At 47.7% G+C, this 16259-nt stretch overlaps 1 protein-coding gene and 1 pseudogene across 1 annotated transcript; one reads left to right on the top strand and one right to left on the bottom strand.

The window, feature by feature from the left end:
* Nucleotides 1-446: 446 nt before the first annotated feature.
* On the top strand, nucleotides 447-936 carry LOC119357476 (annotated as a pseudogene).
* Nucleotides 937-1124: 188 nt separating this feature from the next.
* LOC119352919 (ruBisCO large subunit-binding protein subunit alpha, chloroplastic-like) lies at nucleotides 1125-5239 on the bottom strand. The gene is made up of 8 exons (XM_037619513.1): nucleotides 5073-5239; nucleotides 4695-4848; nucleotides 3681-3802; nucleotides 3378-3585; nucleotides 3023-3168; nucleotides 2582-2888; nucleotides 2007-2458; nucleotides 1125-1677 (listed from the first exon to the last, which is right to left on the bottom strand). Exons 1-8 carry the CDS (start codon nucleotides 5127-5129, stop codon nucleotides 1387-1389), a joined length of 1737 nt encoding a protein of 578 aa, XP_037475410.1. The 5' UTR covers nucleotides 5130-5239; the 3' UTR covers nucleotides 1125-1386.
* Nucleotides 5240-16259: the final 11020 nt, after the last annotated feature.

Here is a 16259-nt window from a genome sequence, read left to right as displayed (position 1 = left end):
CATCCGGTGGCCCCGGCGGTCTAGGGCGTTATTCGGCACCGAAAGGGTGTAGTCCATGGTGAATAATTGTTTCTCCGTGTTAATTAGTGCATGTCAATGGTGAAAGGGGAAAGAGAACAGAGGTGGGGGGGTGGGCGAGTGACTGCGGGTAGGACTAACTGCGGAAGTGGGATTTGAGGGACGGAAAGATAGGGTTCAATGGTGAAAATGGGTTGTGGGCCCAATACTAATGTTTTATTAGGGAAACTGTTTTATTATACATTCGGTTTTTGTTCAATGTGATGTAACTAGTAAAAGAGTTTCACTTTGATGCATGAGCAACGAATGGAAACGTTTGAAAGCATAAACACAAATTTACAGCGCCACCATCTAATTACTCCTACGTACGTCTTACAGTATATATAGGTCGAGTCGAGAGAGAAACAAATCAGACGACGACGACGACCATGGCTCCTCTCCAAGCTCTCTCCTCCGCCCTCGTGCTCCTGCTCCTCACGCAGCACGCGCGCACGGCGAGGGCGAGCACGCTGGAGGACACGTGCACGCTCGTCGCCACCGGCTCCTGGGAGGCCGCGCACGACTACGACTTGTGCGTGAAGACGCTGGGGGCGGACCCGGCGAGTGCGACGGCCGACGAGCTCGGCCTCGTCGTCATCGCGGTGAGGATCGCCGGGGCGACCGCCAAGGCCACCGGCGACCGCATCGCCCGGCTGCAGGCCGCCGAGACGTCGCCCCGGCGGCGGCTGGTTCTGGAACAGTGCGCCAAGGACTACGCCTTGACCGTGCGCCGGCTGGGGCGCGCCGCCAGGGACTTGGCCGCAGGCGGGGACGAGGACATGCTGACGGAGGCGGCCACCCTGCTGGAGCAGGTTCGTGGCACGCCGGTGCGCTGCGACAAGGCGTTCCTCTTCCGGGCCGGCGAGAGGACGCCGCTGACCGACGCAGACCACGAGCTCAACGGCGTGAGCTGGCTGGCGTTGAAAATCTTGCGCCATTGCTTAAACGACGGGGCAAAATGAGCGAGTAGCACGAGGCCTTCTTCTACCTCCGGAAGAAAAATGATCTTCTTTCCGACAATAAATATGTGATGTGCGACAACATAATAATAAGTTGACAATTTCCAATGGAGAATGTAGAACGCTGTGGTCTTATCAGTATTTATTTATTTCAAAAATGACGCTGAAGATTTTCTCTGATTCACAAGAGTTCATTCAGATCAGGCGAGGAAGGTTACCGTTCGGTTCGCAAAAATGGCAATCCTACTCTTACTCTAGACCTTTTTTCACTTTGAGTTGATCTCAACCAAAATTCTACTGCTTGGCCTGGCCTGAACTGAAGCATCTAAAAAACGGAGGAGGCCGAAAGAGAGCTTTACATACAGCTCGATCAGACGGAGAGCTGCCCCTCCGCTGGCTCGGCGACCTTGGGCTTGGGCTTGGGCTTCTCGACGACGATGGCTTGCGTGGTGAGGACCATTCCGGACACCGAGGCGGCGTTCTGGAGCGCGCATCTCGTCACCTTGGCGGGGTCGATGACGCCGGACTCGATCAGGTTCTCGTACTTGTCGGTCATCGCGTTGTAACCCATCTCCCACTCGCTCTCCTTGATCTTCTCGATCACAACCTCCCCTTCCACTCCGGCATTGTTGGCAATCAGTGACGCCGGTGCTTGCAATGCCTGCAGAAACAACACACTACTGTAAGGACAGTACACAAGTGTTATTCCACATTTCTAGAAATATACATCCCAGCAAGTACCAAGTATTGCGGCTCGCATCCTTAGTCTGAAACCTTATTCAGTTAGAACATCAACTTTTAACATGTCTAACTATCCTAAATGATTGTCCTTAGCTGCATTCTCTATCAGTATAGAACTATAGACAAGCATGTGTGGAACATACCATTATCAGGTTAGTTTTCTGGTAAATGCAGTTTCTACCATCTGGTTGCCATGAAAGAGATTGATGTAATTCAACCCATTAACATATTGATGTCTAAGCAAGTTACCTTCTGAATGATGTCAGCACCAAGGCGCTCATCATGGTCTTCGATGGTTTCTTTGATCGCGGGGACGTAAGTAGACAGGTGCACATATGCCGCACCACCACCGGGAACAATGCCCTCCTCGATAGCTGCAAAGGTGGCATTCTTCGCATCCTCAATCCGCAGCTGACGGTCCTCGAGCTCTGTCTCGGTTGTTGCTCCAACCTTGATGACGGCCACACCACCAGAAAGCTTGGCAATCCTCTCAGCCAGCTTCTCAGAATCATAGATGGAATCAGTTTCAGAAAGCTCCTTCTTTAGCTGTGCAACCCTGGCCTGGATCTCGTCTTTGCTAGCCGCATCTGCTATGAGGGTTGTTGTAGTCTGATGGATTGTGATTTTCCTTGCTGTCCCAAGTTGGTCTACTGTCGCATTCTCAACCAACAGACCAAGATCCTTCGCTAGGTACTCAGCGCCTGAAAGTAGTTATAGGAATAAGTAAATGTTTAAGAAATCAGGGAATAAACAAGATTAAAAAAATGGGTATTGTAAACAAAACTAACAAGGAAAAGAATGTCAGTATTGGTTGCAGGACAAACCTGTCACGATGGCAATATCCTGAAGGACAGCCTTCCGCCGCTCACCGAAACTTGGGGCTTTGATTGCCGCAACATTAATAATACCTCTGAGCTTGTTAACAACAAGAGTTGCCAAAGCTTCACCAGTAATGTCCTCAGCTACAATAAACAGCGGGCATCTCAACTGTGTAGTCTGCTCCAGAAGTGGAATGATTTCCTTTATGCTTGTGATCTTCTGATCAGTTATAAGAACTCTAGCGTTCTCAAACTCCACAATAGATTTCTCAAGGTTTGTCACAAATTGAGGGGAAATGTAGCCTCGGTCAATCTGCGCCGAAATTTAAGAAAGCTTCAGGGAGAGAGAGAATGTGACAGCATATATGCATTGCCATTACATGTAAAAATGTGAAACTGCTATTTGATACAAAGGCGATGAAAATACAGGCTGGATTTTCAACAAACCTCCATCCCTTCTTCAACATCAACAGTAGTCTCAAAAGATGAAGACGACTCAATCGAAAGGACACCATCTGGGCCCACTTTGTCAATGGCATCAGCAATCATGGCTCCAATAAGTTCATCGTTACCAGCAGAGATAGAGGCAACAGCTGTAATATAGACCACAATCCAAGTTAGGAAACTATTGTCTGACAAATCCTCAGACAGAGGCAACAGCTGTACTAAATAACAAGCATCAAATTAGGCGCCTATCTTCTGAATCCTTTTTAAAAAACTCAAACCTCGCTTGAAAAAGACTCATACCAACCTCGTTGTCACAGGGCTAAGCTATCTATAACATGAAAATAACAACAATCACCTTTGATATCACCACTGCCCTTAACTGGTCTAGCTTTCCTTTCAAGCTCTTCGATCAGACCCTGGACAGTTTTGTCTATTCCTTTCTTAAGCGATACAGGGTTTGCACCAGAAGTTACACTCAAAATACCCAGCTTGATGATTTCTCGAGCAAGGACACAAGCAGTCGTAGTCCCATCACCAGCAGAATCATTGGTCTTACTAGCAACCTTCAATCATGAATAAGTGGACAACGTGCATTAGGAATTGTGATTGCTGGAATAAGATAAGAATATAATATACATCTTAATAAAAAGCAGGTCACCTCACGAATCAGAGCTGCACCGGCATTTTCCATTGGGTTAGCTAGCTCAATAGCACGGGCGATGGTAACACCATCGTTCACCACTTTGGGGTTGCCATACTCATCCAGCACTACGTTCCTCCCTGTAAAACATCCAAAGGTTAGAACTTGCATGACAAAAATCTGCAATTCAACACCAAAATTTATTCTTCTTTTTTAGAAAATGAAAAAAAAATGATCCTTGCCTCCGCATTGATGCCAATCGGCGAACAAAAACTAAGTAGCTTGTTAATTTCATTTTATTCAGTATGAAAAGCTTTTACTATTGGTATTTATGCAAATAATACGAAATGTGTGTGCATGTGCGCGCGCGCGCGTGCTAGGTGTTGTTTGGTCTTAGTATTGCTTTGTACTCTTATAACAAGTCCTAGATTCTACTCCCCCCGTCTCAAAATAAGTGTCTCAAGCTTAGTACAACTTTGTACTAAGGTTAGTATAAAGTTGAGACAGTTATATATTTTGGGACGGAGGGAGTATATAACACTCTTGTGCAAACAGTGTGAAAGAAATCTAGAAAGATAGGTTGTGTTCCATCTTGGTACCCCTCAGAGTCTAAAACTGTTTCTAGATTGTATGATTATCGATTGGAATTCCTTAACTATACATGTTTCAATTCGGTCCATGCTTGTGGCATATTTTGTACAGTACTCTGCTTTAATTCAGAGTCTTGCAGTCCAGTAAGCATTATGCACCATGACCAAGTCAAACCCCAAAATAACAATGTTCATGACTTCATGCTATGTTGTGGCTCTGTTGACTCAAAATTGGGTCACACAACAGACCGCGGCACGCAGAAGACGCCGATGAAATGAACAATTAGCTAGCGCGCAGTCAGGTTTGGCAGCAGATACTGAACATGTGGACTTTCTGACAACCTTATCATGAAACTATGGGGGGCACAACAGTAACGCAGAAAAGCTAGTGGTTCAGGCATGAAACGGGAGTTGCAGTTTGTTAGAGGCGGCTGAGCATCACCTCGCGGGCCGAGGGTGACGCCGACGGCGCTGGCGAGCTTCTCGACGCCGGCCTGGAGCGCGGCGCGGGACTTCTGGTCGAAGGCGATTTCCTTGGCGTCCGCGCGCACCACCAGCCGCGACGAGCGGCCGTTCTTGGACCTCCTCAGCCTCCCCTGCTCATTACACCCAACAGCACAGGTCACAAACCGAGGCCAATTTCACATCAACCCGGGGAGAAAAATGGGGACAAATCCGAGCAGGCAATCACAACTTCGCAGGAACACACAATTCATGGAACAAATACATGGGCAATGAGGCCACGGATTGAGGGGCGGGGCAGGGGAATGCGGGACCGTGCAGAGGAACGGCGCGTGAGAGAGGGGCGGGCGGGGGTTACCTGGGAGGAGAAGGAACGGAGGAGGGAGGCGGTGGAGATGGCGTTGGCCGACGCCATTGGAGGCGGGGGTGCGGGAGCGGGAGCTGTTGCTGCGCTGAGGATAAGGTGGAGGCAGGGGGGAGGGGAGGGGCTTGATGAGGCAGAAGGGTGAGGCGGGTTTAGGGATGAGGTAGTGTGGCTGGCTTTATATGGAGCTCCAGCGGAGGGAGGGGTTTGGGTTGGTTGGACTTTGGAGGGAGGGAAGAGGGATTGAGGCGTCTCCAGAGTCTTCACCATGTTTTGTTAGATTGTTAGAGCATCTTCAGCCGTTCGGCCCACCAGGGCGTTAAAAAAGAATGGTCTGGAGGTGAACCCGCGCTAGTTTGGCCCCTGGGGCCGACCTAGCTCCCAGTCACGCCCCCAGGCGCCGCCCTCGGGACGCGGAAAATTCGAACTTGGTCGTTCCCGCTCACAAAAGACGTCACACAAGTCCAGCGATCGCAAGTCACAGTTCGGCGATCGGACAGGCGTATAAAAAATAGAGCGGCAGAAGTTTGCGTTCGCATCACTCGGCGGGCTCTGCCCCAGGCGTCGGCGGAGTTGCTGTGCGCGGGCTTGACGGTGTCAGAGCTGCTTCTGCGCTGGGCGGTGTCAGCGCGGCATCGGTGCTGCTGGGCGTCGTGGAGGCGTCATCACGCGGGCTTGGCGGCGGCGGCGGCGTGGGCGTTGGCGTCGGCAGCGGTGTCGAGGGAAGCTGGTTCAGGATGAGGCCGCGCTCCGCCAAGTACCACGCCTTGACCGCCTCGTCGGTGCTCTGGAGCATGTCCGCCCCGCCGAGCGGGAAAGCTAGGTCGGTGTTTCTCTTCTTCGCAGCGATGTTGGTCCGGAGCAGGTCGAGCTTGACGGCGCTGCTCGACATCAACGCCGATCACCGCGCGTCGGTCTTCTCTTCACGAAGGATGGCCAGGGCCTGCATGTAGGCGAGGCAGTGCTTGATGGACTCGTGCACTCGAGCGGTAGCCGCGTCAGCGTGTTTCCCCTTCTTGGCACCTTTGTTGCCGTCCGGCCACCCTTCCGATGCGCCAGGAGTCGGCGCGTCCAGCTTGTAGGTCTCCTTGGCCTTGTCGAGGGTGCGCCGGACTTCCGCCCACTTCTCGCACTTGTCAATGCGCTTGTAAACGTGGAGGTACTTGAATTCGGCGTCGCTCTTGCTCTGCCGATACAGGGCGAACATGCGCAGCAACTGCGCGGAGGAACAAACAGTTGGCAGGCGTACACGGCGAAAAGAGGCGGGAGACCGGCGTGGCATACCTGATCCTCAACGCCGGCGCCGCTCTCCGGGCGAGCCGCGACCTCCTCGACGACCCCATGCCATTTGTTGCACGCCCCCTGGATACGCCCCCAATGGTTCGCCATCGCCTTCGAGCCGCGCTGCATGTAGACGCCTTTGAAGTAGGGGTCGACGAGGTTGCGATCGTCGAACTCGGCCTTGACGCGGTCCCAGTACGTCTCGATGCTCTGGTTCGTGTCGGTGGTCGGGTCGAGGCAGACGACTTTCCATGCTTCGGCGAGGCATTCCTCCTCCTTAGACGCCCACTTGATGCGCGGCTCGCCTGACCTGGCCGCCCGCTTCTTTTTTTTTTGCGCCCCTTCGCCGGAACAGGCGTCGGCTCCTCCTCCTCCTCGTCCTCCTCCTCCTGCTCCTGCTCCTCCTGCTCGTCCTCGCCGTAGACGTAGCCGAGCTCGCCGTCCATGCCGCCGCTGAGATCCATCGTCTCGTCCTGGGTGACAAATCCGGGAGACCCGGCGACCACGGCCGAACCTGCCGCGATGATGTCGTCCATGTCGCCCTCGGTCTCGTCGGTGTCGCCGAGGTGCGAGAAGGGCAGCGCGCAACGGCATAGATGGGGCGTCGGGGAGGACACATAGGCGGGCAGCGAGTAGTTGTATGGAGGGTACTGCACGCCGGCGAAGGCGGGCGAGGGCGTGCGCTGGACCGGGTGTCCATGGGGAAAGGTGATGTTTGGGTTGAACCCACCGTGCGTGTCCCCGTCGGCGTAGCTCGGCGAGGGCGATCCCCATGGTTGCAACGACGGAGAGCCGACGCTTTGCTGGCCCTAGGGAGCGTACCGGGCGTGGCTGCCGGGTGGGTTCATCATCCCCGCGCGAGTCGCCTCGGCCTCGGCTTGGTCTGCCGAAGCGGCTACCGCAGCCGCGCGCGCCACGTTGTCGCGGGCATTCTTGGCGATGGCCCTGTTGCGCTGGTCGGTGGTGACAGCCTCCCGTCGCTGAACTTCCGCCCTCCACTCGGCATTTGTCATGCCCGGTGGCTTCGACGGCGGCGCCCTTGGCTTCCTCTGCTTCGGCTGGGTGACGGAGGCGGTCGCGGTTGCCGCCGCGCGGGGGGCGACGTACTTCTTCGGTGGCATGGCGGCCGGCTGGGAGGCGAGCAGGAGGGAGATTGGCGGGAGGAAAGGAGAAAATGGGAGGGAAGTGGGGGAAAAGCGGGAAGAAACGGCGGGAATAGGCGCTGGACTCGCCGACAGGGCGGACCCACGCGCCCTTTTCGCTTGTGTCGGCGCCCCAGGCGCCTCCCAGGGCGCCGGGTTCTGCCTGGGTCCGCCGGCACCAGTTTCGGCCCGAGCCGGCGAAAAACGGGCTTCTGGGGGTGACTGGGCCGTTTTTTCGGCGCCGGCACGGCAAAAACGCCTGGGGAGGGCCTGTTGGGGGCGCGGCTGAAGATGCTCTTAGAGGGGGTATTTTTTGTCATGTGTGCAGATGAAAATGGTGCGGATTTAGAATTTGTTTTTGAACTAGTAAGATGTCTGTGTATTGCACGGAACACCAAGATTGAGGGTGGACGGCGCCGGCAGCGACCATCACACCAGATTGTTCCATGGCTTTCTGGATGTGGTGGGAAAGAGATAAGGTTGATTGTGAGAGATAAGGAGTTGTTTGTAAATATGAAAACGGGATTGGACATCTTTTTGCAAAACTACAACAGTTTGCTTTTTATGCGTCGGATTTAGATCCGACGGCTATTGGTGAAAGATAGAAGGCACACCATCATCACCAACTCAGATTTTTATAGAATATTTTTTAAAATGATTTTTGTCATGAATATGGACATGTAAATTTGTATCCGCAAAGAAGATGATGCAGAGCTCTCCCTTTTTTTGAACAAAAATGATAGGGACCCCCCCCCCCTCCTACCGTGTCATTTTCATTTATAACCAGATATGGTAATGCACAATAGGGTTGATAGTTTAAAGTGTTCCAAACCAGCTACTCATACATCGTCTATTCAGGACAACATGCCCTTCTTGGGATTAGGCTTAGCTCTAAGCATAGCCAAATTAAAATTATGCTTGAAGACATCGTCTCTCACACAGACGTGAGATTTGTGAAGGGGAACCGCTAAATCTCAGTCGACTGAGATTTAGTGAAGTCTCAGTCAACATATTGTCCGTTGGATTGCTTGTCTGCTTGAAGATTAGTGCGCTGTTAGTTTTTGATTAAAACTGGCCCGTGTAGAGAGGTACAGAGAGATGGGTTGTTGTTTGTCTTTGCTTTTGTTTTTTCCTGTCGGGCTTGGGTTTGCTTTGCATGATGGGCTAGCGAGGGGTTGGAGCCTTTTTCGTTGTCAGTTGGCTCTTTTCCGTTTTTTGTTGCACTGCCAATTTTTTGGTTGTTTTTCATTTTTCATTTACTCTTTTGTACAGTATATGTATATGTCTGATTTTCTTTCTTATTTTTTCTTTTCTTCCTGTATTTTTTGTCTCTTTTCTTAGGTATATATTTTTGTTTTGTTTTTGATATTCTTTATTATGTAACGTGAGTTGTGTGAATGTTCATATTGCAACCTGCAATTGCACGTGGCGCAACTCGTCCGCAATTGCATGGGGTACTACGCTACTGCAACTGGGACCGGGCAGGGATGTTTGGCCAGTTGCATGTCCACCAATAGAGTTGCAATTGCACGTGTCACAACGCGCCTGCAACTGCAAGTGTACAACGCAACTACAACTAGAGGGTGAGGGATGTCGCCCAGCTACATGTTCATTAGTAGAGCTGCAATTGCATGTGTCGCAAGTCGCCTGCAATTGCAACGGGTATAACGCAATTGCAACAGGAGGGGACAAATGTTATCCAGTTGCATATTCACCACTAGAGTTGCAACTAGACGTGTCGCATCATGCCTACAACTGCAAGGGTTACAACACGACTGCAACTGGAGAGGGGGGAGTTACATGCCCACCACTAGAGTTGCAATTGCACGTGTCCCAACCCACCTACAACTGCAAGGGTATACATGACTGCAGCTGAAGGGGAGGGATGTTGGTCAGTTGCATGTCCATCACTAGAGTTGCAATTGCACGTGTCACAATCCGCCTGCAACTGCGAGGGATATGCTGTGACTGGAACTGAAGGAGAGGGATGTTGGCCAGTCGCATGTCCACCACTAGAGTTGCAACTACACATGTCATATCATACCGCCAACTCCAAGGAGTGCGATGCGTTTGCAAGTAATGCGATTCAATTTTTTTATTTGTCATTTTTATTTTTATTTAAAATGCAAAATAAATTTAAAATTGTAAGAAAAAATAATATCAAAACCTGGAAAAATGATGGGAAATTGGACTGGAAGTTTTTGTCATGAGAAAAAATGAACCGGGGGGGGGGGAGGTATTGAATTTGCTTTGCTAAAGGAATAAAGCAAGAGAAACTGGCCGATTCCTAGCCCATGAGGGGCCGCACTTGAGGCTTAGCAAAAAAGAAAGGAACTACCGATTCCTAGCCCAACAAGACAAGTCACGAGCCAGCAGCAAAGGAGAGTGTACATCGCCTGAGCCCAGGTACACATGCATGACGTCAGTCGACTTAGACTTCGCGAAGTCTAAGTCGACTGAGACCTAGGCAGACCCTTTGTGAAGTCGCCCGCGAGGGTTTCGTGAGCAGAAGTAACCGCCGCCCCCGCCGTCATTCACTAGGGAACTTTGGGTCCCCTCATCGCCAGCTGCCATCTAGGCTTTAAGAGGTGGTGCGACCTCGGGTCTTCACGAGTTCTACGTTCTTTGTCAACATCTAGTGATTATCGTATTTTGCGAGAATAAAATTACTCTCGTTCTATTGACAGTGGCCTGAGGTTGGAGAGTTTTCTGTCCTCGCAAATCAAATTATTTGGATCTGATGAGTTTATGTTGGTGTGTGAAGCTTTTTTTTGTTGGTTTGATTCTTTGTGGAGGTGAAATCTTTCATCGATATCATGGTGAAGATATTATGATTCGATGACATGCACTTCTAGGGGATCATCGTAACCCAAGTACGTTCATCAACATCATTGCTCCGGTCCAATTGTAGCCTCTTTACCGAAGTCTTTGTAGTATTTCTTCTAGCAAAGATTGGTTCCACGAAGAAGATGTTTTCAAGAGATTTCATTGTAATTCTTAGTCATAGGAATTACTTTGTATTTTCTTGGTTCTTATATCCAAATCTGTGTACATGTAATTGCCATGAATATGAATAAAACTATAGGTGTTTCTCAAAAAACAAATGCTTGAAGACATGCATACATGTCTGAATGGTGCATGGGATGTGCTCAAAAAGCAAACCGTTCCTTTGATTCCAGATACTCCAACAACCAATATTCATAATTTTCATGAAAAAAAATCAAAATGGATATCTATTCTTGGCATCAATGATCATGTCATAAATATTGATATTAGGCCAATACCCACCAAAAGCCTTGAGTGAATAGGTAGTTAAAGAAAAGATGCATTATGTCTTCCATATGGCAGTCATGGCAAAGGACACATGTTGTGGAATCAAGATGAATCTTTTCCTGATTAATAGCTCGCATTTGTTGACTCTGTCATTGAAGAGCAGACAACAAAAATATTTGTGCTTGGGAAGACAACATGTTTGCATATCCACTTAATAGACTAGGGAGTAGCAATCAGAGTAGAGTATACCTTTTTAGTGCATTATTTTTCATCTCCCCACAAGAATCTTCATGCATCATAATTATAATTATCCAGTGATCTCACATTGTCCAAGAGGGCTGAAAGGTTATGGAATTGCTGTTGGGAAGTGATGGACAAGGTTATAGTAATCCTTGAATATTTTTACCATTACAGCTGGACAAAATTATCAACCAATGCAAAAGAATGTAGTTTAGGTAAAGATCTCAGTATGATGTCACCCTTCTTATCTTTCCAGAGCAGAACAATATCTCCTTTTCCCATAATACAAGAGATAAGCCCACTGTATAATTCAGTCAAACTGAGGCAATACCACCACCAGAAGGATCCTCTAGGGCTACAACATGTGGCATACAACTGTGGAGTAATGAGCCTACCAGATTAATTTAACCCAAGGGACGCTAGTAGGAAAATGCATTTCCGGACGATTGGCGCTATTCTGGGTGTTGGTGCTATTCTGGAAAAATAGCACCGACGTAGAAAGTACGTGATGTGTCGCTGACATGAGCACATTACAGGCGTGCGAGTTGCATCAGACGTCAGTAGTCCGTGGACCCTAGCAGACATAAATAGTACTAACATTGGAGTACGCCAATGTCATTAACATACCAAGAGGACCGTGCGATGCCCATGATCAAAGAGCGCATTATTAATCTTGTGGGAGGGATTGCATACATGTGTTGGATCTGGTGGCTAGAGATAGGTTGTCGAATGGTACAAGGAGAATGTTATAGAGGTAGTTATGAACTTATGGTACTACCATCCTTTTTTTTGAATTCTTTTGGTTTTCCATATGTTGCATTGCCAGTAATGCATTACTTGAGTAGATACGACCTTTGACAATTAGAAAATTGCAATTCCAAAAGGAGGCTCAAACTGCCTGCCTCAATTAAATAGATTCAATGATTTATACCTTTGTTTGGTAATTCGCAAATGCAAGCGCTTCTGACCGGTGAAGTTCGCAATTCGGAGAAAGAGGGAGCAAAGCACTCCTTAATTAGTTGTAGTTCAGATCATAGGCTTGCTATGGTTCTCTTTTATGATTCAGAATTTTAGTCGAGGAATCCTTGGCTTCTTGTTGGGTCTCTGCAGTTATGTTCAGTGGTTATTATTCACCCTCCTCGCGTGATGATTTCATTTTGTGGATGCTTGAGTTTACAAAATTTAGTGAGTGTTGTTCATATAAGCCTATTAATTATAGGACTTTTATAACTACCAAACGTTCGGATTTTAGCAATAGGTAAGAATGGTCCTTACTTTACACTAATTACATATATGCATACATTAGAATGACCAATTTTCCTTCCACGTGCACTCCTCCCTCCAATTACATGCATATATGCACTAAAGAACGAAAGCTGATGTCATCCTAGATTCTTTTTTTTCAAACTTCAAAATGTTTTGTAGCTCAAACCGTAGCTCCGATTGAAAATCCGTTTTCACATAAAAAAATTGTCGCGACGAGATCTTCGAAACAAGATTCCATATTGGTATGTTTCGACGATATTTTTTCCGGTCCAAAGTTACCACGCCTGGAGTAAGTAAGCTATCACCACTGCAGTACGTAACTTATCATAGTGTTTGCGCTGAAGTTATCACAGGGACGTTTCAACTACTTTATCCATGCGTCGAAGTTATCATCGGGTCTACGGTTCATACATACCTTATTTACACATAAGTATCGGATATTTTTTTTCAGCAATTCTGTCCCCTCCTCACCTTCGGTCAAAGTGCTTATTTTAAACACAATACAAACATACACACATATACTAAACCCTATAAACGCACACACAGACACACTACCCCCATGAGCATCCGAGAGACTAGGCCGACAGTTCATCTTGAGATTGACAAAAGTCACCACAGATGCCTTTGTAGTTAACACGTAGTTTTGTACTTAATAGGTCTGCGGTGTGTATATTGTCGTGTTATTTACACCCAAGTTATCAGGGGTATGTTTTTCAATAATTTTTTTCTCTCGGGCGAAAGTTACCATGGTGATTGTACCTAGGTTAGAAGGTCCATGGTACGGAAGTTACCACGTTACTTACATAGAAATTATCGGAGTATGCTTCAACGGTTTTCTCTTTGGGTCAAAGTTAAACACAATGTTTGTACGTAATCTACTAGGTCCGCAGTGCGTATAGTACCATCATATACATAGAAATTACCGGTGATATATTTTCAAACAAAAAAACTCCCAGGTCAAAAGTTACCGCGATGTTTCTAGGTAAGTTATGAGGGATGTTGTGCATAAATTACCATGCTCTTTGAAAAGAAATTATCGGGTTATGTTTCATACTTTTCCCCTTGGGTCAAAGTTAGCATGCTAAGGGTATGTAAGTTATCAGGTCAGCGTGTGAAAATTACCATGATAATGGCACAAAAGTTATCGTTGTATGTTTTAACAAACACCCCTCCCCCGTGAAAGTTACCTGACCCGAGGTACATAAGTTATCAGATTTGCGGTGTGTAAATTACCATGTTATTCACACAGAAGTTACCGGTGTATATTTCATCAACTTTTTTCCTGATGAATAAAAGATTATCGCGGTGTTGGCATGTAAGTTATCAAGTATGCGATTCCTAAACTACCATGCTATCAATAAAAAAAGGTTACCGCGGTGTTGCCCCGTAAGTTATCGGATCTTATATTTTAACGACAAAAAATCTGGGTCAAAAAAATTGTTGCGGTGTTTGTGTGTAAATTACCAGGTTTGGTGCGTACATTATCATACTATCTAACGTATATTTCAAAATGATTTTTTTCCTCGGGTTTACACACGAAGGAGTTCGAAATCTACACGAAGAGAAACATTCATTTCTCTATAATTACTCATCGAGAGGTACAAACACAATGAATCGATTCTTGAAATAACTTGGTCCATGGGTCTGCCCTCTCGTCAAAATTATTTTTGTTTTTCCTCGCTATCAAACAGAGTATAAAAGTCAGCTAACCTGAATCAAAAACACAAAAGTAGGCTTAGGCCGGGTGGTAGCGCACCTGCTCTTCAACCAGCTCATGCAATAGTGCGCACGAGAACTGGTCGTTCGGATTTAAAAACAAAATCCGAACGTTCGGAAATTACATATGTCATTAATTATATCTCTGATTTAAATGCGGCCACCTTAGCGGCACCGCACATGCACGCCTCTCAGAGATATGCTACCGCTTTCATTCCTCGTTTCAGCAAATGTATTAGACGAGAAAAACCGGCACTCATTTGGACTGTGTAAACACGTTAACAACTGCATCAGCGAGATTAGTATGCACAGTCACGCGCCTGCGCCCTTGGCGCCTCAACCACTAGTATATGGACAAAGTGGAATTACCTGAGCTGATCTCGGTGGCAGCCTGGTACTTACGGTGGCGGAGAAGATCGATGATCCGTCAGGAACCTGTACAAGTACAACCTCCGCAGCGGACGAGCTAGGCGACACAAGCGCTGGCCTTAAAATTTTGCACGGGCGGCATGCGCACCAGCGACGGCACCACGCCTGAACCAGTGGAAGAAACCACTACAGAATCAATTGGCGTTGAACGCCGATGCTTGCAAGTACTGTGGGAGGTAATTCTCTTTTGGTGGAGTCCCATAGCTTGATTTTAGTTTAGGCTCTCCAAAACATTCCTGAACACTCAACAGTGGCAGCTCCAATTCTCCAAGCGTGTCTGTTACTATTAATTACTTTCGGGAAGGTCGTGATAGAGCATTGTAATCGTGAATCTAATAAGGTAGCTCATGTGCTAGCGCAAAATGGATGTGTCGATCCATCGAACTTGTGGCGGCTTTTATTTCTAAACTTTTAACGGATGATGTAAGCGTTGTTTAAATTTTAATAAAGCTAGCCATGATGCCCTTTCTTTAATCAGATGATAATAATCCCACCATCCCGTAATTCTTGTCGCGAGCGTAGTATATTTGTTTTTTATTTTGCATTTTAGTCCTTCTACTTTCAAAGCTCTTGAAATAAAGCCCCCGTCTCCTTCTTTCCTTCTCCTCCCGTCACCGCGTAGCCACGGTCAGCCGCCGTAGCCAGCCGTATCCAGGAGCAGTTCCTGAGCCGCCGCCGAGCCCGCCCACGAGGAGGACCTCCGCCTCCCGCCGACGGGGAGGACCTCCGCCACCCACCGGCGCCAGCTAGTCCACTTCACCCACGGATTCCGTCGCTCACCGCCGTCACGTCGGTCGTCGTGCTGGTCTGCTTCAGCTGCCACGCTAGTCCGCTTTGGCCCGCATGCTGGTTGTGGTGGTGGTGGTGGGCGACGCCTCTACTGCCGCCCCTGCTGCTGGTGGGCGAGGCCGATGCCCTCCGATCCCCGCCCCGACCCCCGAGGCCTCCACCTTTGCCTCTCGTACTCCGCTCTGATCGGCAGGGAAACAATCAGTGTATACTGCGACAGTCAGCTAGTTGCTGATACCAGGGCCATTATAGAAGAAATGCAATAGAAGGGAGAAAGAAATTATCGGAAGATGAATTATGTAATCCTCGTGCTCCTTGTGTAATCTTGTATCAAGAAGGAACAAAGAGGCCCTTATGTCATGTCCTTGTTGGAATATATTTGGATTTGTTGGAATTTATTGAAATTATTTGATTTCATTTGAACTTATTTGAATCATTTGAATTTGTTGGAATTATTTGGATTTATTTGTATTAGTTTTTATTTTATTTGAATTAATTCGGATTTCATTAGAATTTATTTGAATTAGTTGGAATTATTCGAATTTATGGGCAAATAGTCCAATATGGTAAGTAGGGCAATAATCATAGGACCTCTTTTCATAGGAAGGCAACAATTTCAGCCCTATCCCTCCCCAACAATGAGCAATTACAATTGAGCTTCTTCTTGATCAAGTCTGGTTACACACATATGACAAAAGGTGAGATCAAACTAAAGGGAAAAGTGATGAACTCGAGGATCGAGGCTGGTTCCCAACAACCATTTCCAGATGAAAAGGACAAGAAAGGGACATCACTCATAGCCCACACCAGCAAACTTATCAGCACCATCACATACTAGAAGCACCATGGCTGCATATTGCAGGAATTAACACCATGGTTTTGGATTCACAGAAGAAACCAACAGGGCAAGGAACAACCGGACAGATAGACATGCCATGGAAAGGAGAAAGAGTTTTACTGCCTCTACACACACATTCAAGGTTTCAAGATTTTGAGAGCTTTTCACAGGCTCTTGGACTTGGTACAGAATTTCTGGAGATAAACT

Source organism: Triticum dicoccoides, chromosome 2A (genome assembly GCF_002162155.2).
Source record: "Triticum dicoccoides isolate Atlit2015 ecotype Zavitan chromosome 2A, WEW_v2.0, whole genome shotgun sequence".
NCBI lineage: Eukaryota > Viridiplantae > Streptophyta > Magnoliopsida > Poales > Poaceae > Triticum > Triticum dicoccoides.
The sequence above is the reverse complement of the archived record's forward strand: the minus strand, read 5'-3'. Positions and strand labels throughout refer to the sequence as shown.